General features: G+C 45.1%; 3 protein-coding genes across 6 annotated transcripts in view; 1 reads left to right on the top strand and 2 right to left on the bottom strand.

Moving 5' to 3' along the window:
• The window catches only part of Sema2b (Semaphorin 2b), a 46847-nt gene that overhangs the window by 18670 nt on the left and 6908 nt on the right, over positions 1–21269 (top strand). For 2 of the 3 annotated variants that reach the window (XR_011418029.1, XM_070213414.1), the window contains exons 3-9: positions 16249–16336; positions 17464–17515; positions 18619–18687; positions 18952–19062; positions 19421–19558; positions 19993–20125; positions 20520–20876. Coding sequence is in view for 1 of the 3 variants with exons in the window: in XM_070213414.1 (XP_070069515.1) it covers positions 16249–16336; positions 17464–17515; positions 18619–18687; positions 18952–19062; positions 19421–19558; positions 19993–20125; positions 20520–20876 (948 nt within the window). In the remaining 2 variants the exon portion in view is untranslated. The remainder of the gene's footprint in view (positions 1–16248; positions 16337–17463; positions 17516–18618; positions 18688–18951; positions 19063–19420; positions 19559–19992; positions 20126–20519; positions 20877–21269) is intronic. The other variant, XR_011418030.1, reaches the window with a different exon arrangement.
• Positions 10629–13090, bottom strand: Menl-2 (Malic enzyme like-2). The gene is made up of 4 exons (XM_017144071.3): positions 12944–13090; positions 11685–12881; positions 11338–11632; positions 10629–11078 (listed from the first exon to the last, which is right to left on the bottom strand). The coding sequence occupies exons 1-4, from the start codon at positions 13088–13090 to the stop codon at positions 10900–10902; spliced, it is 1818 nt and encodes a 605-aa protein (XP_016999560.2). The 3' UTR covers positions 10629–10899.
• On the bottom strand, positions 13014–15257 carry Menl-1 (Malic enzyme like-1). 2 transcript variants are annotated; one of them, XM_070212795.1, is made up of 5 exons: positions 15056–15257; positions 13800–14999; positions 13451–13745; positions 13206–13384; positions 13014–13149 (listed from the first exon to the last, which is right to left on the bottom strand). In XM_070212795.1, the coding sequence occupies exons 1-4, from the start codon at positions 15206–15208 to the stop codon at positions 13218–13220; spliced, it is 1815 nt and encodes a 604-aa protein (XP_070068896.1). In that variant the 5' UTR covers positions 15209–15257; the 3' UTR covers positions 13014–13149; positions 13206–13217. The 2 variants fall into 2 exon arrangements, with proteins under 2 accessions (XP_070068896.1, XP_016999563.3); XM_017144074.3 differs by having other exon boundaries at positions 13113–13384.

Genomic DNA, 21269 nt, shown 5'->3' with positions numbered 1-21269 from the left:
GGCACAGCGTGTCGGTGTGTTTGTGTTTGAAAATTGTGCTACCAATGAAACGCCTACGAAGTGGCAGAGAAAAGACAGAAAATGGGGGAAAATGAAAGGAATCGATTGACCTGTTTCCTCTGCAGATACCAGATACTCCCAACTCAAGGTTCTGAAACGGAGTCGTATCCGCACTCAATAACAGTGTTTAAGCGGGATCCTCCGCTCTGTCCGTGTGTGCAGTCATTTATAATAAATAATAAACCTGAAACAAAGGACTCACGCACACACGGAAACCAGAGACAAAAGAAAGTTATGGCCAAACAACTTCTTCATATGGATATTCAATATTTATTACGCATACGCCGTGTGTGGCACTGTGGGGCGTCCTGCAATCACGCTATTTGAAATCAATGCGAGAAAATATTCACTTCATTTATATCCAACTGGTTCTGTAAGTGCAAGTGAGAGAGGATGAGACGGCAAGCGGAAAAGAGAAAGACAAAGTATTTATGATAAACAAATACTTTTCACTTTTTTCCCGCAACTCTGCTTGGAATTTAAATGGTAACCGCATTGGCGGCGGCCGAAGTACGTATATAATTTGTATCCGCACAGTACGTGGCATTCGATTGAGGCAAAGAGAATTGGTGTCAATCGAATTGAAGTTATTAAATAAAACAGAATGTTCTCGAAAAATAAATTTAAGTAAATCAACTTATAAAAAATATTTATTTTGATTTTAAATTCGTAAAAAGATGATATAATTTTTTCCCGCTTTTTAAAATTGTATTTTTGTGCATTAAGAACGAACAAATGCTTTTTGAAAAATAAAAAAAATGATTACCCATCGACTGCTGACATTCAAATCGCCTTAATGCGCCGTCACGCACTGTTCGCCTATAAGGGCCGGCACATATAATCATATAAAGTCATTTCCATGAAAAATGAACTTTCCCTTTGCGGTGAGCAGAGGTGTTTTACTGGATAGGAAGTGGGGAGATGAAGGGAAAGCGACGCGCCTTGTTTGCCCGGGCAAATGTGGCTTAATAGCAAAATATAAATCTCAACTCAAACCGTGGAAATTTTGCATTCGCATTGCGAGTGTTTCAATTGTTACGCAAAAATTATGCGTAAAGCATAAAACCGCACGCGGAACGAGGAAAGCGGATCGCAGATGGTTGAAATGAAGGGACATGGGACATGGGAGTGGGGCACATTAAATTGCAATAGCGCACAAGAGTATGCAATAAAATTTGGCTAATGCGTACAACAAGCAGACTGTCTGTGGCTGTGTGAGTGTGTTCGTTTGTAGTGGTGTGTTTGCGGGTGTGTGCAAATATTAGTCATGCCACCCACACACACACACACACACACGTAAAATCCCCCTGCATACATTGCCATTTCGAATTGCACATAAAACCGCCAATTTAAAAATGAAAACTGCCGGCCAGGCTGTCATGAGATGAGGTGGGGTTTTCAGGGGTTTTCCAGGGGGGAGGATGGAAAACTTCAGTCTGCCGCATAATTCACTTTTTTTTGTTGTTGTTTCTCGCTTTTCCCCGCCGTTGTAACCGCTCAATTGCTGCCTGCTACCTTTTGGCGCAAAGCCCGAGCAAAAGTGAAATTTAGCGGCTACAATTACCGTGCAATTTTTGGCCCAAATTTCCTTCAGCGGGGAGTGCTAGGTTTCTGTGGGGGGAGTGGTTTTTGTGCCGTGCAATTTGCCACACTTTCGAATTAGAGGGCTGACAAGGGGGGTTAGGGGTTAAGGGGAGGGGGCGATTGTGCGCTGTGTGCAGCGAAGGTGGGTAGAATTTAAAATTCCCCACCATAAATAAGTGCTGAGGTGTTGCCCGATATTCCTCCCAGGGGGTGGATTCTCTTCCGCCCGCCTTCTGTCTTTGCCTGCCAGCTGTCTACGGTCAACTGCAACCTTGCCATTACCCAGAAACCGACCAACCACCTAGCCCACCACCCCCTCGTCTAACTCTCTAATTTATGCACCCTTCCGAAAAGCAAACGGCACAACCTGCTGCGTTGCATGTGCTCCCCTCGGAGTTGCCTTTATGCGATTTTTTAGTGCTACACGAGTTTTATAGAAGAAGCTTTTATTTTTTCTGGTTTACCCAATTGAGGCGAAACGGAAATGAGCTGCCGGAAACGGCAAACCTACACACACACACACAGGCAGGCAGACAGAGATTCACACACAGAGTCACAGACGGCATAGTTGCGGATTAAGGCAGCCAGGTGCTGTTCTGTCCTGTCCTGTAATTTGAAACAATTTAGGCCACGCGTCGTCAAAGAAATGCCTTCGAATATTCCACCATCCATCCTCGCTTCTCGGTTTTTCCCAGAAAAAGATGGAGAGCCAAAGGGAAGCTGCGTGAGTTGGCTTAAAGGGAATTCTTAAAGCGATGTCCCACAGAGAGAGAAAGTGCTGAGCATTATTAGTCCAATAAGTTTTGCTTGAGTCTTAAAAGATATTACCTCTAAAATGATGGTAGGTTTATTATATTGACTTAAAGAATATTTATAAAAATCGATATTTTCGATATTTTAACAATATCGATTCGATAATATCGATGTTTTGATGTTGATATTTTTTAGGCTCTACTCAGGTGGCCTATAAGAAAGGCCTCTTCTTAACTGTTTCTTTTCTTTAAATGATATTATACTCCCTTTATCATTTAATCGCTTTGCGATATGCGTCACTGGGCCATAAAAATCGAAATAGTTTTTTTCGCTCTGTAGAAATGTGTGTCGCACGCACTTCGTCGGCGGCGGCGGCGTCTGGTCGAGGTGCAAAGTTATGCGCATACGAAACGCAAAAAGGCTCAAAGGACACTCCAGTGCGTCCTTAACACTCCACGACATGTGCGTGCTGCAAGGCGTTAGCATACTTTTTTCGCCAGGTGGCGGGCCAAGATGGCTTGGCCCAAAGTTTTTACGCAGAAGGGGCCAAGTTAAAGTTGCCCTTTGTCACGAGATAGAGACTCCTTTGTCCGGCCCCTTAAGGCGTGTCCCTTTGCCAAAAAGAAATGCCTCAGGGCAGAAGCAAACGTGTTGAAAATTAAGAGAATAGCAGGCAACCAGCCGAAAAAAGCCCCCCAGACCGAAACCCAAAAGCAAACCAAATGCCAATCAACGTCGAGGCCAGTTGCTGTTGCTTCCATTTTGCCAGAGAATTCTGCTGACGCAGGATGGGAAAAGAGAAGAAGAAAGCAGAGCTGTTGACACAGAAGGTGTATCCTGGAAATAAGCATATTATTATGTCCTTTGTGTTACGAAAGCGACAAAAACCCGAGCTCAAACAGAGACACTAAGCGAATGGCCCGAATCTAATGAGTAAATGAAGAGCGGGGCGCTGCTGGGCAGGGCAAACAAGTCAAATGATTTATGTGTGTGTATTCGCGGCAAAGGACACGACACCCAAGAAGGAAAGGACATCGGAACTTAAATAATATCTGGGATATAGGTGGCTCGCCTTGCGTGCCGCATGGCTTCTTGTTTGTCTTTTATGATGATTATTTTTTAACATTTTTACGATTTATACGATGGCAGTAGTTCAGTAGCAGGAGCGAATGCAATTATAGTGCACGCACGGACACCGAAACACAATAAAAGGATCGTAAAGGGGAATCTGGCTCCTCTCTCCCTATATATATTGTGGTATATTACAGTTGTGTCAGTTGCAGAGGACCGACCATGTCTGTCTAATTAGACGAGAACTGCTGCCTTCCCCCTGTTTTCATGTCTCTGTTATGTGGGTAATTAAACTTACAACTTAGTGCCATTGTATGTATAAACTCTCCATCTCCATTGCCATCTCCTTTGCCACTTTGTATTTGTGTTGCCAGCAGGAGAGCTCACTCCTTTCGCATCCTGGCTATCATTATGCCCCGCACACAGGCACACGCTCAAAGTTTCGGCAAGACGCCCTGGATTTATAGCAGCTACCCACTGTAACAGTGGGCCCCCCCGGTAACTGCCGCCTCACCTGCCAACTCACCTGCTACCCGAACATAATTCTTGCCGCATAATTGCAGCATTAACGGGGTTAATGGCGCCGCCACTGTCTTGGCATGTTGCTGCGAAAAACGAAAATGTTGCCTATTATGATGAGCAAATGTGTTATAAACAATAACATGAAGTGGGCTACGAGGGGCTTCGAGGGGCGGGGAAGGCAGCTGGAAAAACTTTCAACTGCATCTGCATGCGTTCAACTAATTAGCAAAAGTTTCTTGTGAGCTTAGTAAGTGTAGGGATTTAAGGGAGTCAACTTATGAGAGGGATTTATAAGCAGAAATAAATAAGATATAAAATTAAAATAAAACCCCTACCTGTCTTACATTTCCGTCCTCCACTGTACAACTCTATCGGCACAAAACCCCTTTAAAAATCCAATATCATGTGTTTTTGTTTAGTTTCTTCCTTTCGCCACGTAATTAACATGCAGACAGGCACACACCCATTCTATGACTTCGAACCCCTCTGTCCAAGTATTTCCAGCCCCTTTTCTCGCCAGGGGTTAAGGCAACAATGTTGCAGTTATTAAACTAAGATGGGATAGTAGTTCAACGAGGGCAGCACCACCCTAGTAGAGCAGCAACCACCACGTCTCAATACGGACACATAATGGCCAATAAAATGCATGCAATTTCCTACGTTTCGAGAAACTTTTGACGCTGCATTAACATTTAAATGAGTTTATCAGTGCGTGTGGATCGCAGGATCGCCAGGGGGAAAAGTGAGGTGGGAAAGTAGTACAAATATTTATGTTGCGTCTCGCAGGGGCACTAAAAAGCCATCTGGGCGCCCAGTAAACCGAGAGAGACACAACCCCAATGATTCAGACTGATTTATGTGTTTTTGAACTTTTTCCTCGGCGTAATTTAATTAATGGCCAGCAGGGCAAGGGGTAGTTCATTTCGGTGTCCTTGGGGTGTGAGCAGCAGCAGAGGCAACGGCAGTCATTTCACTTCACTTCATATCGCTGAAGTATACCTGGCCTAAGATTAATTAGCACTTGCAACGCACTGAATTCGCAGGGGGAAAAGGTGAGCAGGGGAATGGGGAACCCCCGACTTGTTTAGCAGCTGAAAACAAATTGCGGCCAATTGCGCAGTGAGTGGGTGAGTAAGTGAGCAAGTGAGTGATGGGCGGGGCCGATGGGCGTTTGGCTGAGCTTTGGGGAAATCAAGGTAAAGTGCCGCCGCTCTGGTTGCTTTCCGCTTTTCCTTTTTTTCTTGCTTTTTTGCCACTCATCCAGCTCACACAAAGTCCTCGGCATGCAAACGTGGCTTTCTTTACCAATGTCACGTGGCCGCAGGGAATCGGCGGGCAGCAGGGAAAGTGTTCGGGGGCCACATTCATGGCCAGAGATATTCAGCTGGAAGCTTCCCTAACACGGTGACACACAGCCCGGGGGATAAGCTAGAAAAAATTTAGTGGCCCCCTCAGCCCTCTGAAAATATTCAAATCACCTAGAAAATATGCAAGAGATTTATACCCCACATCCTGTACATAGTAAAAGCTTATCCACTGCACTCGCAGCTAAAAGTAAATATATTAAGACACTGAACAAAAAAATGTTTTTTATTGAAATTAAATATGTGGTACAGGTAATAATTTCTGAATAAATAATAATAAGCGATAAAATTCTCAGTTCTTACATTTAATTTAAATATATTTACCTCTCATTTATTGATATTATTTTCATTACCTCCCATTTATTTTCAGTGTAGCTAGTGTAGCATCCATGCGAATGCCATGCACCCACTTTTTGCCATCGTGTGGCTCTCACGTTTAGTTTTCATAAATTTTCGCCATAAATATTTATGCGGGCGCTTTGAAATATGTAAAATTGGTAATTGGAAAATTTTTATCATACCGCTGGCAGTTTTGGCCACACACTCGAACCACACGAACAGCGGAGCGTAATTTCAGGTGGCGACCCCGACTCGGTTAGATATCGAATTCCAATTATGTGCTGTAATTAAATTCGCTTCGAAGCGCAGATCCTCTGATGAATTCCGGGAAAATGTTACCGCGTTTTCTTGCCTTTTGCCCTTCCACTCGGCGGATTTCGCCCATAAGCTTTTACCACAAATACATGTGTCGTTACATTGAAATGGAAATGTAAAACTCGAAAATGCATTCCAAGTGGATGGTGGCGAGTGGAGGGGCGGGGAAACTCGGGCAGCCGTAAGTCGAGACGCGTATTTTTCAGCATATTAAACAAGCCAAGAGGTTCAAATGCTCCTGGTGGTCTCCGTCTTGCTCTTCGTCCTGTTTCTGCTCCCTTTCGCCTCGGATCCTCTTGGATCCTTTCGGGAGTTCGCTGGCTGGCTGTCTGGATGGCTGTCAGACCACGTCGACTTCATCGTCTGCTTGACGTCTCATTTTTTGCCAGTTTCCCAGCTTCCCAGCTTCCTCCGTTTTCCGGCTCCTTTCGTTCGAGTACATATCCTTTTGGCCATGCTGCACGTTTTTTCGGCAGCATTTGCCAGTGTTGCTGACGCATGACGTAGGTGTCTAGACTTGCTAATGTTTCCTCTCGATGCTGCTGCACTTGCAACTTGCAGTGCAGCTTCCGATGAAGTCGTAAAACTCATCCGCTGAATTATGTTGCCTCAATTTCTGACCAGTTTCGCCCGTGATCCCCGGGATTTGGCTTTAAAAATTGAGCTGGCTCGTTGAGAGCTTTAATGCAAGTTGCTCCGTTCTTTCTTCTCCCTTCTCCCGAAGCCACTGACACACTTTCCTTGTGTAAAACCAACTTGTAATATATTCCCACGCCATTTCGTGTCGAGAGTGTGCAAGTAAACACACATACGCCCCGTATGCCCGACCGCATTTACGGTGAGCGGCGAATTGCACGTTTGTGTTTCTAGATTACAGCATTGTCTAGGCTGCCAGGACATCGGAGAGAGTCCTGGAGTCCTGGTGAGCCTACAGGGAACTCAAGTGGCGGTGCCAGCCATGTCTATGGCTTTATTTTTACTATACTACACTACACTATCCTATATATACTATACACTTCTGTGTCGTCGCTGCCGCGCTCTGCCCAATTTCTTTCTCTCTTTTTACGGCTCTGCCATCATAAACTGGCATAAAGAAGGCTAAGAGGGCCGAGGGCCAGTGTGAGACACACGGAATGAAACCAAAAGCGCAGCGCAGTAAAATGAAGTCTAAACTAAATCCCACATAAGGTACGAACGTGCTCAACACAAATGCCAGGTGCTTACACAAGCACACACACACAGTGCCATTGCAGGCTGTTTGCCGTTTACCTTATTGGATTTTTACAGCACACACCGAACAAAAAGAACTACAATAACGGTCTATTACCATTAATAAGGCTAGTTACCTACTTAGTATTTTACTAGTTGTTTGCTTATTTTGACTAGTTTTTTCTGCATAAGTTTTACATTCATAGCTACAGAAAAGTTTTTGGTGTCTAAATATTTACAGCCGCATTCAAATAATTTGAATGATTTAGGAAACACCATATATTTAATATTAGTTTTTGTGTGGTACTTTAAATATAAATAAATTAAATATTACATTCCAAATATGAAAGTTACAATTTTAAAAGTCTTAAGAATATTTCTCTACAATCTAGAAACTTAAAAGGTAATAGAAAATCCGTTTTCCAAAAATATTCTTCTTACCCATATACCAAATTTGTCCCAGCTTCCCCGACATTTTTCCTCAGTGCAGCTACTATTTGTTCTTGGCCCGGGAGCGGGCTCCCTGAACAAACTTGCCCTAAAGCCGGAGCCAAATTTAAGCCTGGCCAACACCGGCCGCAGTTCACTTTGCATACATATGTCTCGTCTGCATCGCCAACTCTGCCTGTCTCGGTCTCCTTTTCCACCGAATGGGCTGTCCCTTCTGCCAGACGCATTCGACTGGAAGCTGTTAAATATCGAACACATATTTATATGTAACGAGAATGCAGGTGGTCCGGGACATTGGCAAATGGCTTCGAGATTTGTGCGACAGTTTCTGCTGCTGGAAGCGAGATAAGCTTGATGTATGGGCCAAGAAACGGGCTTTACATTTCCCGATTCGCATAGCCACCTAATGCACTCGGAGGAACTTTTGTTTATTTCGAAGATTGGGAATGGGAAAATGGGTGTGTTAAATATTAAACAAATTTTCGTTTATTTTCTTATATTGAAAAAATTCTATTTTCCATACCAGTACCTAGAAATTACTTAAGAGAAATGGGCGTCCTCGGGAATGTTTCATTAAAAACAAACTGACTTAGCAGTACAGGTTCGGTTACCTTTGGCTGTTGAAAGCCAATCATTGTTAAATTAACGCCATAAAAAATTACGCACTCCCTGGCACTCTGCCTCACTCTACGGAGAAGTGAAGCCAAGTAAAGTGAAGCCAAGTCAAGCAACCGCAACGCAACTGAGACAGAATCAAATAAAAATTAAGTGCTGACTCAGTTCGTCTGGAAAAAAGAAAGGCAGCGGAGGGAAAACACTGGGCGGCATGCAAAGTGGAGATAAGAAAAAATGCTTCACAATAGCAACAACAATCGTATGGGGGAGTGGGTGGTAGATGGGCGGTGGGCGTGGCAGGGCATTTACATGACCGCAAAACACAACAATGGAAGTCGCAGGCAAACAAAACTGTTGACTGTTGGAGAAGGAAAAACAGAGCCACCGTTTTCATATATGGGGAGTGTGAAAGAAAAGTTGGACCCAGAAACTGTGACCATATGCAAAGGCAGGTGTTTTCTGGATGTATGTGTGAGTCGGTGGTTGGCTGGGTGGGTGGAAAAGATAGGGAGGCAGATCCTTGGCCTGGCTAAGACAAATGATGCCAAATACATTTGCAGCCCGCGCACCACGAAAAAGGAGGCAAATTTTTCATTTACCTGCTGCCAGCCTCAGACTCTCGTCCTTCGTCCTTCCGCCCAGCCTCCTTACATCCCGACATCCTTGCCATTTGCCGTTGCCATTGGAAGTTAAGTATACGTAACGTAAACGCAAATTTAATGCTTGAAAAATTCGCTTAAATGGATTTAAGTGCCGCTTTCTTTCGTTTTGCTTTCTGCCGCATTTTTCTTTCGTGTTTTTTTTTTGGCCAGCCTGCCTGGCTGTTTTATCTTGGCCAGCAGATAAATGAAAATCTTCAAAAAGATGAAGTAGCGGTCGGCGAACAGCAACAGAGGCCAAGCCGAGTAGACTTTTGTGTTTATTGGGGCTACTTATCGACTGAGCACAGTCAAGTGAGCTTTGGCCCCCAACTTCTGGCCCGGCTTTGACCCATTTGGGGCTTAGACTTGGCCAGATAGATAACACAGCGGCTTAGGCAAAACCAATTGAAGAGGCGTCCTGGAAAAAAACACTTTAATTAACAGCAAAAGGGAAAATATTTACTTGAAAAACATTTATAGTACTTGATTTCTTTGCCATGAAAAGTATTCATAAGAAAACCAAAAATAAATATTGCAGGCTCAAATCATTGACCGACTTTATGTTTACCTTGTCACTTGGCAAACAAGCTTTCAATATTTACATTTACCTTTTATTAACTAGTTGGTCAATTTAATGGTTACTTTAAAAACATTTATAATATGTGCTTTCTTTACACAAAACAAATATTTTTCAGCCAATGATTGCTAGGAAAACATTGACCTACTTTCATATAAATATTTAAGTTGTTCAACAGTTAAACCTTCAGTATTTATGTATTGTCCCTTGCAATATATTTGTCATTTTAAAAACTGTTATATCCAAGTAAAACGTGCTTATAAACATAAAACATAAAAACCTTAAGTTTCCCTCTCGATTGCTCGAAGGACTGACTTTGTTTAGCTCCCTTTTATCTGGTTTATCTGGCCTATAATTTATATGCTGACGCATCATATAATCTTTATCCCAGGCAAAAAAAGAGAGCAGAAAACCCTTAACCTTTGCCGCTGGCATTTAAATTTAGAGCCTTATCGTGGGGCGCAAATCGATGCGGAAAACCGGCAAGAGGGAAATTTACGATTTACGGCTACAGCCTGCCACGTTCAACAAGCCGCATACATTTTTATGGCCAATTAAATTCCATAAGCCAGGCTAACCGTGACGAAACCGGCCGTCGCCTCAAGATCTGTATTTTTAGCCAGCGGCCCTTTAAGTTTCAGTTTTTCCTCGCATTCCTTCCATCGATTAAAGAACCAAATGTGGTCACCACCATGGGGTTTTTCCGAGTGTTAAGTGTGAAGTAATGAATATTAAAATGAAATTTACAGAGCACAAGGACACAAGCAGCGGCAGAAGCCACGCAGCCATCGAAGGAGAGCAAATATTTTGACAGCTGTCAGTCGGGGGAAATGATTTCGCATTTCTGTTGCTTCTAGGGGCTTCTTGCCCCAGGAAAAGCTCTCCTCCTAGGGAGGGCCAAGGAGGAGGAGGAGGAGGGAAGGGGCGTGGCAAGGGGCACATGCCAATGCCAAACTGATAGACAGGCAGACAACGTGCGACTGCCGCCTGACTGCTCTTTTAACACCAATTGCTTTTTAATGCATGCACGTCCTCGTCTCTCTCTTCTCGTCGCTTCTCTCTTCTCTAAAAAGAAAAAAAGTGAACAAAATGGAGGCCAAAGGAGGCAAAGAAATAAATTGATTGACATTTTTGGTGAGCAGACATTTCGTCCTATTTTATATGCAAATCAGCAGGATACACACACACAGGCGCACGAGCATGTCAACTGGCTTCCCGTTGACAGGACAATAATAACGTTAAAATGTCGGGCATTTATCGTTTCGCTTCGTGTGTGTGTGTGTGAGTAGTATGTGTGTTTGGTCCTCTGCCTCCGCCTTTATTTTCAACTAATTACACCCGGCACTCTCCCAGCTTAAAAAGCAGGTCAGCAGTCCTTACGATAAAATCCCGGCCAAGTTTACTCCTTCTTTTTCTCCTCGGGTTCAGTTTTAGGTTTGGCTTTCGGTGCTTTTGGTGTTGGCGGTTGCTCGGGATAACCCCAAGTGGCTGGCAGCGACTTTTGGTACTCAAACGTGTACTGAGAATTCTTCACAAACTCACAGACATCCTTGGGCTTGGGGTAAATGTTCGAAAGGTCTGGGGGAAGATATAAAAAACAGGGGACATTAGATGGCAAAACTTAAAAATTTATTAGAACTTAGTATTTTTGAAAGATAAATTCAAAATTAAATTTAAAGAAAAAATTAACAATAGATAAAAGTTACAAAGAAAATAATTGAAAACGATATTATTGAATTTAAAAAGGATTTTGGTTTTAAATGTATATATTCCAAAGGACTTCATATAATTTTCACCAAATCTGAAGATTTCCAATTCACTCCAACAATTAACTTACCATTATCGAATAGATATTGGGCCATTGCCACGCCCACATTGAAAGCCACCTTGCTGGCATCTCTGATGGAGGGAAAAATGGTGCCTGCATCCAGTTGCTCCTGGGTGGTGTTCTTGGCCAGTTCGTGCGACACCACGGAGAACACTGAATTGGGCAGATATCGGGCCTTGGCAGTAATGGCTGCCAATGCGATGCCCGGAAAAGTCAGACAGTTGTTGGCCTGGGCGGGCGTAAACCTCTTACCGTTGATCACCACCGGCGGAAATGGTGATCCGGAACCGAAGAGAACGCGACCCTAAGAAATATATTAAATATATAATATATATAAATATATAATATAGCCCAACCTCCGTGTGTGTAAAGGCCTGTTCGGCGGTGCATTCCGAATTGGAGGTGGGATTCGAGAGGGGAAAGACCGCTGGACGCTCGTGGTTCTTGGCCATGGTCTTCAGGACCTGCTCGGTGAAGAGTCCACCCATTCCAGTGGCTCCCAGGAGGACAGAGGGCTTTAGTTTCTCCAGCACCGCCATCAGATCCTTGACGGGCTCCATGGGCTTCATAAATCGCTTGGCCTGCTCCGGCGGATCGGGACTGTCGCAGGTCAGCAGCCCGTTGGCATCCATTAGGTAGACATTTTCGGTTGCTTCCTCGGCGGGAATACCACGCTCCTCCAGTTCAATGGCCAACATATTGGCGATTCCCAGGGCCGCGCTACCAGCACCCACGAAAAGGAAGACGGTATCCTCCAGTTTCCTTCCCGTAATCCGTTCCACATTGATAAAGGCCGCCAGTCCAGTGGCCCCAGTTCCCTGGATGTCATCGTTGAAGCAGCTGTAGTTGTACTGATACTTGTCCAGGAACTTCAGGGCATTCGGCGTGGCAAAGTCCTCGAAGTGGATGAAGGTGGTGTGGCCAAAGCAGGCGACCGCCGCCTCCATGAATTCCTCCACCAGTTCCTCGTACTCGGGACCCTTGACCCTGGGTATGCGCACGCCCACATAGAGGGGATCCTGGAGCAGCGCCTGATTGTCGGTGCCCACGTCCAGGCAGACGGGCATCAGGGAGCTGGGCGGAATGCCCCCCAGAGCTGTGTACAATATCATCTTGCCCAAACTAATGCCCATGGCATTGGCTCCCATATCGCCGAGGCCCAGAACCCGGCCGCCATCCGTCACACAAATGGCCCTCACCCCCTCATCAATCCAGTTGTGCATCAGATCCCGGATGTGTCCCTTGTCGTGGATGCTGATGAACAGACTGGTGGCGTGCTGGAAGTTCAGCCCGTAGGTGGCCACCACGTCGCCCACCGTCGGCGTATAGACTATGGGCAGCACCTTCTCGATATTCTCCCTGATGAACCGGTAGTACAGGCGCCGGTGGCGATGGTGGACGGCACTCAGATAGGTGAACCGGCTGATGTCCGAGGGTCTGGCCTCGAAATTCGCCCTGGCCGCCTTCATCTGATCCTCGATGCTGCGAACGGAGCAGGGCATCAGTCCCATTATCCCCAGACGCTGCCGCTCCTTGATGGTGAACGCGAGACCCTATAGAATCATATAGGGGTAATTATCTTACGAGAGTTTTAGTAGCGAGAATGGCCACGCACCTTATTATATTTTCCCTCCATGACTCGATGCCAATCGGGTCGCGTTATTTGATCCATTTCGTCGTCATAGATGCTGACCCCTCGGCAAAAATTTAAAACCAGTCGGGCTGGGAAACGCAAAAGTGGATGCAGCCGGCGAAATTCCATGGTTAAAAGGCTTCGAGTTCTTTACGATAACTGACAATTTTTATGTGTACTTTGTCATCTGGAAATTTGGAAATTTAAGATTTAAGTCAAATAACAAGACACTTCACCACTTTCCATCGGAAATCGCCTACTTTTTCCCCTTAAGCTTCTTTTCAAAGGGCGCCGTACTGGGATGCGGTTTCATCTCTGGGTATTTCCAAGTCTCGGCCAGAGCACTTCCATATTCCAGCTGATAGGAATTCTTTGAGATGTACTCCTGTACTTCAGCAGACTCTAGAGGTCGTTTGGCGAAACCTTTTTAAGGAAAATAAATTTGATTTTAATTTTAATTTAATTTAAATTTTGAGTTAAAAGAATTACCGTTCTCTATCAGATACTGGGCCACCTTAACTCCTATTTTCAAGGCCACTTCATTGGCCTGCTTTACCAGCGGATAGACACGACCTCCTGCCAAATCCTCGTCCGTGGGGAATTTCGACAGCTCGTGGGCGGCCAAAAGGAAGATTTCGTCTGGCATTCTGTCGGCCAAAACTGTCATTGTGCCCAAAACCAGGCCGGGAAAGGCGAAGCAGTTGTTGGCCTGGCCGGGAGTGAGCCGCTTGCCGTTGAACTCCACGGGCGGAAAGGGAGAACCAGCCGAGAATATGGCCTTTCCCTGAAAAATACCCCTAAAATTATATTATCTTAAGATCAGATATAGAAAACTTACATCCGAGAATTGGTAGGCTTGTTCGGCAGTGCACTCGGATTTATTGGTCGGATTGGAGAAGGCAAAGATGCCGGGACGCTCGTGACTCTCGGCCATGGTTCGTATTATCTTCTCCGAGAAGAGTCCTGGGGCCGAGGTGGCACCCATTATAATCGAGGGCTTGACCTTCTCCACCAGCTTCTCCAGCTTCTTAATTTTCTTCATATCCTTGGCGAATACAACGAGGTTCTCCGGTATATCTCTTCTCCCTGTGGTCAGCGCACCGCCTTGATCGTATATATAAATGTTCCTGGCGGCCTCCTCCTCGGTGAATCCCCGGGCCATCAGTTCCGTCTTCAGCAGATAGGCGATTCCCATGACAGCGCTTCCTGCGCCGGCGAACAGGATGATGTGCTCCTCCAGCGGCTTCTTGGTTATCCGCTGGATGCCCAGCAATCCGCCGAGGCCCACAGAGGCCGTTCCCTGGATGTCGTCGTTGAAGTGGCAATAGCAATCGCGATACCGATTCAGAAACATGAAGGCATTGGGCGTGGCAAAGTCCTCGAAGTGGATGAGCGTCTCCCGGCCGAAGGTCTCCACCACCGACTCCATGAACTCGTCCACAAAGGACACATACTCATCGCCCTTCATTCGCTTATCGCGTAGACCAATGTACAAAGGATCCTCGTGGAGCATCTTGTTGTTTGTGCCCACATCCAGGCAAATGGGCAACAGCAAACTGGGTGGAATTCCTGCGAGCGCAGTGTAGAGTTCCATTTTCCCCACCGAAATGCCCATGCCATTGGCCCCCAGGTCGCCCAATCCCAGGATGCGTTCGCCATCCGTCACACAGATGGCTTTCACCTGGCTCTGCTCGGGCCAATTTCCCAGGACCTGCTTTATATGCCCGCGATCGTGCTTGGTGATATGTATGCCGGTTATCCCGCGGTACAGCATCCCGTAAATGGTGCAGGCCACGCCTACAGTGGGCGTGTATATAATGGGCAGCACGATCTGAACGTTCTTGGACACGAACTGGAAGTACAGCCTCTCGTAGCCCTGACGCAGGGCCCTCAAGTAGCGATATCTCGCCACATTCGTTTCGAACGAATGGAAGTTCGACTCGATGGCCAACATTTGTTCTTCGTAGGAACGAACGCAGGCCGGCATGAGACCATGGATGCACAGTCGCTGGCGTTCCTCTAAAGTGAAAGCCAGGGACTATAGAGATCGAGGTTGTAATAAGTAACCCTTACTATGGATTTCCTATATCTTACCTTGTTACACTTGTCGGAGAGAACCACCTCAATGGGAACACGGATTGTATCATGATTGCAGGAGTTGCGATGGCACTCGACATTCGATTGCTGTGTCCTGGAAATCGAAGTTCGTCGGGTAAAACCAGTGGTCAATATTCTGAAGAAACTCATCTTGAAAGTGAAAGACTAAAATTTGGGTGATATTCTGAATATTTCAGTGCTAGGGGATAAAGTGAATTTCCGGTCATAGCCTCTTTCTTTTGTTTACTTAATCACTTGAATTGTTAAGGCCACACACTTAGTGCCTTAAAGTTAAGAATCCAGGACAATCTTGATAGGACAACCATTACCACAAATAGAATAATTTTCACTTGGAAAAGAGAAACAAAGCCCCGGAAAATTTCGGAGGCCAATTGTGCCAAAAATGGGGGCTAATTTGCATGAGGTCACAAACAGTTCCGTATCTATCACTCATTATGCATTATTATGGAAATCACTTTTGTAACTGCTATTGTTGTTGGCCGGCCATTAGGGTTGTCAATGACCAGTGGCCAAAGGACAAAGGACGAAGGACGCAGGACGAAGGAGCGCGCCAAGTCAGCACAAATGACTCTTAGCGCGGCCATCAAAGGATTTGCTCGGGCTTTGGCCCAAAAATAAAAACTTGTCCTTGCCCACTGTCCTTTCGTTTATTTTGGGTATGCGTGTATGTGTGTGTGTGTGTTTGCCTGGGATCTGCGCTTGTGTTTGTGCTCTGTGTTCTTGTTGTTTCACTAATTGTGCCAAATTAGTTGACAACTTAATGTCGTAAAAATTTCAGCTAAATGCCTCAATCTTTTGTTAATGACATTGACAGCGGTGCAACTTTTTCGACTTGTGTTTTTTTGGGGCCGGGACTTCAGGACTCCAGGACCTCAGGACTCCAGCTTTGAGCACGTGACATCGCCGGCAGGAGTACGTGACACTGTCAGTGTCAAATGTGCAAGGACATGGACGAGGACGAAGACGAGGAGCCTGTTGTATTTACCCTGGCCCCCATAAATTAACTTTGTGTTTGTTGAGCCGAAATTATAATAGTTTAATTAGTTCATTTCGTTTTTTGGCCCTCCTAACTGCTGCTGACAGTTTCATTAGGCTTTAATTAACTGCCTCAACTTTTGTTAATCAAAGTACCCGGTGCGTATACTCAATCTTGTTCTCTCTTCTTGCAGATCATGTCAAGGACTTCAGTTGCGGCCCGCTGCACTACAAGACCTTCTATATGGATGAGCACAATAATGCCCTATACGTGGGCGCCATGTAAGTATACCTTCCCCTTTGATTTAAAATTTATTTCCTATTTACCTTGAAACCGCACAATTAACTATTAATGTAAATAGTTATTAGCGGGCAGCAATAAATATTTAGAGCTAATAAACCCCTTTAAATGTGAAAAAATATGCCATAGCTTTGGGAAACTTTCCTTTCCGGTTGCAGACAATTAGAAAGTTCCGCTTGAGACAGCATGTGGCCCCCTACTTGGCAAACCGAACGCATTTGGGGCTGCATATTTCATTTTTCCCGGGGTCTTGGCCACACTGTCGGCATACATAATTATGAATTAATGCCACCGACGAGGGGCGAAAGAGTCTAGGGGGCTCTGCAATTTGACAAGGAGCGCACCCGTCTGCTCATTTGTCTGCGGCAAGTTGAACACGGCCGCATTTTCACAGTTTTGCGGCTGCGGAGGAGTCAGGAAAAACCCAAGGAAAATTTAAGGGTGGGGCTCCTAAAAGCGGGCAAACAAAGTAACCAAAATTACCACTTGACTTGAGAGCCACCGAGGCGACGCTCCGCACCAGCGATCCACCAACCACAGCTGGCGGCTCTCGTCAGCGATTGCAGGGCTCCTAGAGCCGGCAGGGAAATGAAGATTAATGGTCTAGCAGTTGTCGAGGGAAAGCTACCAAAAACTCTGGCAGTAACTACATAAAACACACTTTAGACCAGCGCCACTGCCCTTTGCGCCGCTTTCCTTTTGTTTTCCGGGCCGCCGCAAAAGTTTCGAGTGGCCGGAAAACGGCGATGGCAATGGCGATGGAGATGGGCTGCCTGGCAGCGCTTAAAGTTGTGTCTGGCTGGCAATATTGCCACATTCGACATATCAATCAATCAGGGGCCAACACTGACTGCAATAAGTACGCTGGCAGGCCCGACAGCTCAGGGCACAGCAGGTGTGTGCGGCTGACAACGATTTTTCAAACCAGAAGAAAAGCTGAAAAAATGTCAATGAGCCCAAGTTTACCGGGGGCCAGACAGCTGGCAACTGGTGTGGCATTATCTTATCGCATGAGGGGGCACGAGTAGGGGATTAACTCGGCAGTCGAGTTTCTGACAAAGTTTTCCTCTTCGCCATGCTAATTCATTTCATTGCTCTTCTCTTCCAGGGATCGCATATTTCGGCTCAATCTGCGCAACATCAGCCAATCTATTTGCGAGGTAAGGACAATAAATAATAATTAATCTTAATAATCTTCCCACACCTTAAAGAAATATTATAATTAAATGTATAAGTACCAAATTATGTGGTTTTCTTCCCCAGCTATCAAGTTAAAAAGCAGTATATCACCAAATTTCATGAAATTCGAAAAAAAATGTTGCATACATTTGTGCATCTTTATAAAAGACTGTTAAACCCCAGGGGTTTCAAAGGAAATGGAAATGTAATATTATATTTATTATCTCTTATTAAGAGAGCCCTTCTTCATATAAATTCATAAAAACCTCCCCTTTTATCTGCATTTCCGGGTCACATTTCGAAATTAAAATCGATGATTTCATGGCCGCTTGAAGGCTGAAGAAACGAGTGCCTTTAAGAACCACACCCACCCTTTGCATTTGTGAGTGACCAACTTGTCACTGACAGCTCGCAATTGCTCTTTAATGATTCCATCTTCAACTATCAATATCCGCCTCGCTCCGTCCTAGCATTTTCCGCCACTTTTTTCGTCCTTGTAAGGAGCAGCCTTTAGCCCAGTGCACTATCGCCACCTCCCGAGTCCTGAGACGTAGCAAATGCTTTTAAGAGCAATTATTTGTGCTGACTTCTGGGCGGGCGGCGGCCAAAAGGAATTCCATTTCAAGTCGAGTCCCAGCACTTAGGGCCCGGCCAAAAGGGACCGACACTCCGGGCAAGTGGAAATAAAAGTGGCAAGTGCATCCCACGGAGGCACCGGATATTGTGTCTATATGTCAAGCATAAAAATTGTCAGTCGATGGCTCCTTTTCTCCCGCGTCATTGATTTGTGGCTTTCACTTAGGCAAAAGTATTTGCAGCAAGGCAAACCCCGAAAGGAGATTCGATGTCGATTCAAGTGCCACCAAAAAAAAGAGGGAGGAGCGAATCGAATCGAATTAAATAAACAAATGTCCAACGTGAGACACATACAGAATGTAAAGAAAATAAAAACGCGACATGCGAGTGTACCAAAAATTGTGGCGCGTGCCCTTGGTCTCAACATCCCCGGCATCGCATTCCAGCACGCTTTCAATAAACTTGGCTAACATAAATTTAAACCCGATGCCATTTCTCATTCTTTCAGCGCGATGTCCTCATATTGGAGCCCACCGGATCGGATATCCTGAACTGTGTGTCCAAGGGCAAACGGGAGGTGAGTCTGCCTGCGATTTCCACTAACCACTAAAAAACCCCTTCAAAGCATGCTCAAAATTTTCTATCGATATCAACGAATTTGTGAACTTTACTCATGCCACGGCCCTTTCCCCTTTCATTTCCATTTGCATTTCGAAATCCACAAAACCCACAAAAACCGCCGTATGATTTCCTTACGACTATTATTTTCTAACATTTATTACAATTACACAAAACACAAAAACCAAATCGAATGCAATTGCATTTTCTGGCGCTTGACAAGAAGGTGGAATGCCGCAATCACATAAGGGTTATCCAGCCGATGAACTTCAATGGCCAGAAGCTGTATGTCTGCGGAACCAACGCCCACAATCCCAAGGATTACGTAATAAATGTAAGTGCACTGAGAGAAAAAAGCTGATGGCTTGATGACACTTGGTAATTGATGAAAAGTTCGTTAGTCACAATATTTCATTGCATACTTTTAGACACTCTCTTAACCTTTTTTAAATCTTTAGAGATTTCTAAATATTTCCATTTGAAACTTTACACATAAATTAAAAATCCTTTTTTTTTCTCGATGAATAAAAAGGATTTTCTCAGCGACTTCATCAATGTGCCTAATTGTGAATGTCAGTCAAGTTTTTGAAGTTCATTTCAGCCCAGCGGGCGTTCAAAATTAAAGTCAACTAATGCGCTCTCTCTTCTTCTTTAACGCCACCCCCCCTGGAAATTCCCACAACCACCCTCAGGCGAACTTAACACATTTACCCAGATCCCAGTACGTGCCCGGCGTTGGCCTGGGCATTGGCAAGTGTCCCTACGATCCTGCTGACAACTCAACCGCCGTCTATGTGGAGAACGGAAATCCCTTCGGCCTGCCCGCCCTGGTAAGTTCGACCCGAAAAGCGGAAGTGGAATAAAAGTACGGATAAAGGAAGGCACAAATAAAAAGAAAAATGTCAATTGTAATAAAATTACAAAAGTAAAGCGGGGCCAAAGGAAGAAGGAAGTTGGCAAAGTTGTGTTTGGGACGAGGCAAGAAAATTTTAAAGACGGCAAAAACAGAGAAAGGCAGCAATAAAACAGCTGAAATTAAATTAGAGCAAAGGCATGCTCAAACGCACACACACACACATACACGCACAAAAGGGGGGTGGGCACGTGCGTACACTTTATGCGTAATTGTGTGCGTGCGTGCCTTGGCTTACTGGGCGTATGCGTGATGTTCGAGCCTTATCAACAGTTGCCCTTTTGCTAACTAAGTATGTCTGTGTGCTTTTTATCCATTTCCCGCTGCCCTTAACCGTCGCAAAAAATGCAGTACGCCGGCACGAATGCAGAGTTCACCAAGGCGGATTCCGTCATATTCCGCTCGGACCTGTACAACCTGACAAATGGACGCAAGGAGGCCAACTTCAAGAGAACCGTGAAATACGACTCCAAGCTGTTGGACAGTAAGTTGTGGAAATAAGTAACCCGTAACGAAATGAACCAATTGATGGAAAGAAATTATTAAATTTATTATTTTTAATTTTATTATATTGAAAAGAAATATACCTTATGTACAATATGGTATTCCTTTCGTTAGGCTCAGTATATGGCTCGCGTATATGAATCCTGACCCGCTTGCACTTCTTTAAACTTACACAAATGAAAAATTGTCACAATAAATTGAGGCTAAAAATTAAATGTGTCATCTGAGCCTTACTGATTAAATTTGGTGTAATTTTTTAAAGAACTAAGAATTCTTCGATAAATATTTTACCATCCATCAGTTGTAAGCTTCTCATGCCTCAAGTCCTAAAGGACCCATTAAAAAATAGAATTTCTATTCCTTCACCTTTTCAGAACCCAACTTTGTGGGCTCCTTTGAGATTGGCGAGTTCGTATACTTCTTCTTCCGCGAACATGCCGTGGAGTACATAAATTGTGGAAAGGCTGTCTACTCGCGAGTGGCTCGCGTTTGCAAGAACGACAGGGGTGGCAAGTACATGATCAGCCAGAACTGGGCGACCTATCTGAAGGCCCGCATGAACTGCAGCATCTCCAGCGAATTCCCGTTCTACTTCAACGAGATACAATCGGTCTACAAGATGCCAACGGACGATACCAAGTTCTATGCCACGTTCACAACGAATACGAATGGCCTGATTGGATCGGCAGTCTGCAGCTACGACATCCGGGACATCAACGCGGCCTTCGACGGTGAGTGCCCACTGTAGATGTAGATGTGTGTGGGGATGCTCGTGTGATTTATTGCACTGTCCATAATTCTTCCGGGGGATTCCCTTTCTCCGGCGACTGCGGATGGAATTACGCGCACAGGTGGAGGCCTTGTCCCTGGAATTTGAGCGTTAAATGGTGCGCACTGAATTGATGGGGGGTGGCATCAGCCCTCCTCTTTTATTGAAACAGTCTCACATTCAAGTTGAATTTCTTTAACTGCGAACCGCGCCCTTCGGCCCAAGTAATGAGTACCGCCAGCACTCTTTTTTAACCCATCTTGGCCCGGAAAGTTCATTAACACCATAAAGTTGGGGTCTCGCTGCGAGTGTGGAGCGGTGCCAAGACTGACGGCCAGACAATCGGGCAGACAGA

The sequence above is a fragment of the Drosophila takahashii genome, chromosome 2R, assembly GCF_030179915.1.
Source record: "Drosophila takahashii strain IR98-3 E-12201 chromosome 2R, DtakHiC1v2, whole genome shotgun sequence".
Taxonomy (NCBI): Eukaryota; Metazoa; Arthropoda; class Insecta; order Diptera; family Drosophilidae; genus Drosophila; species Drosophila takahashii.
This window is presented reverse-complemented; position numbering and strand designations above follow the sequence as displayed.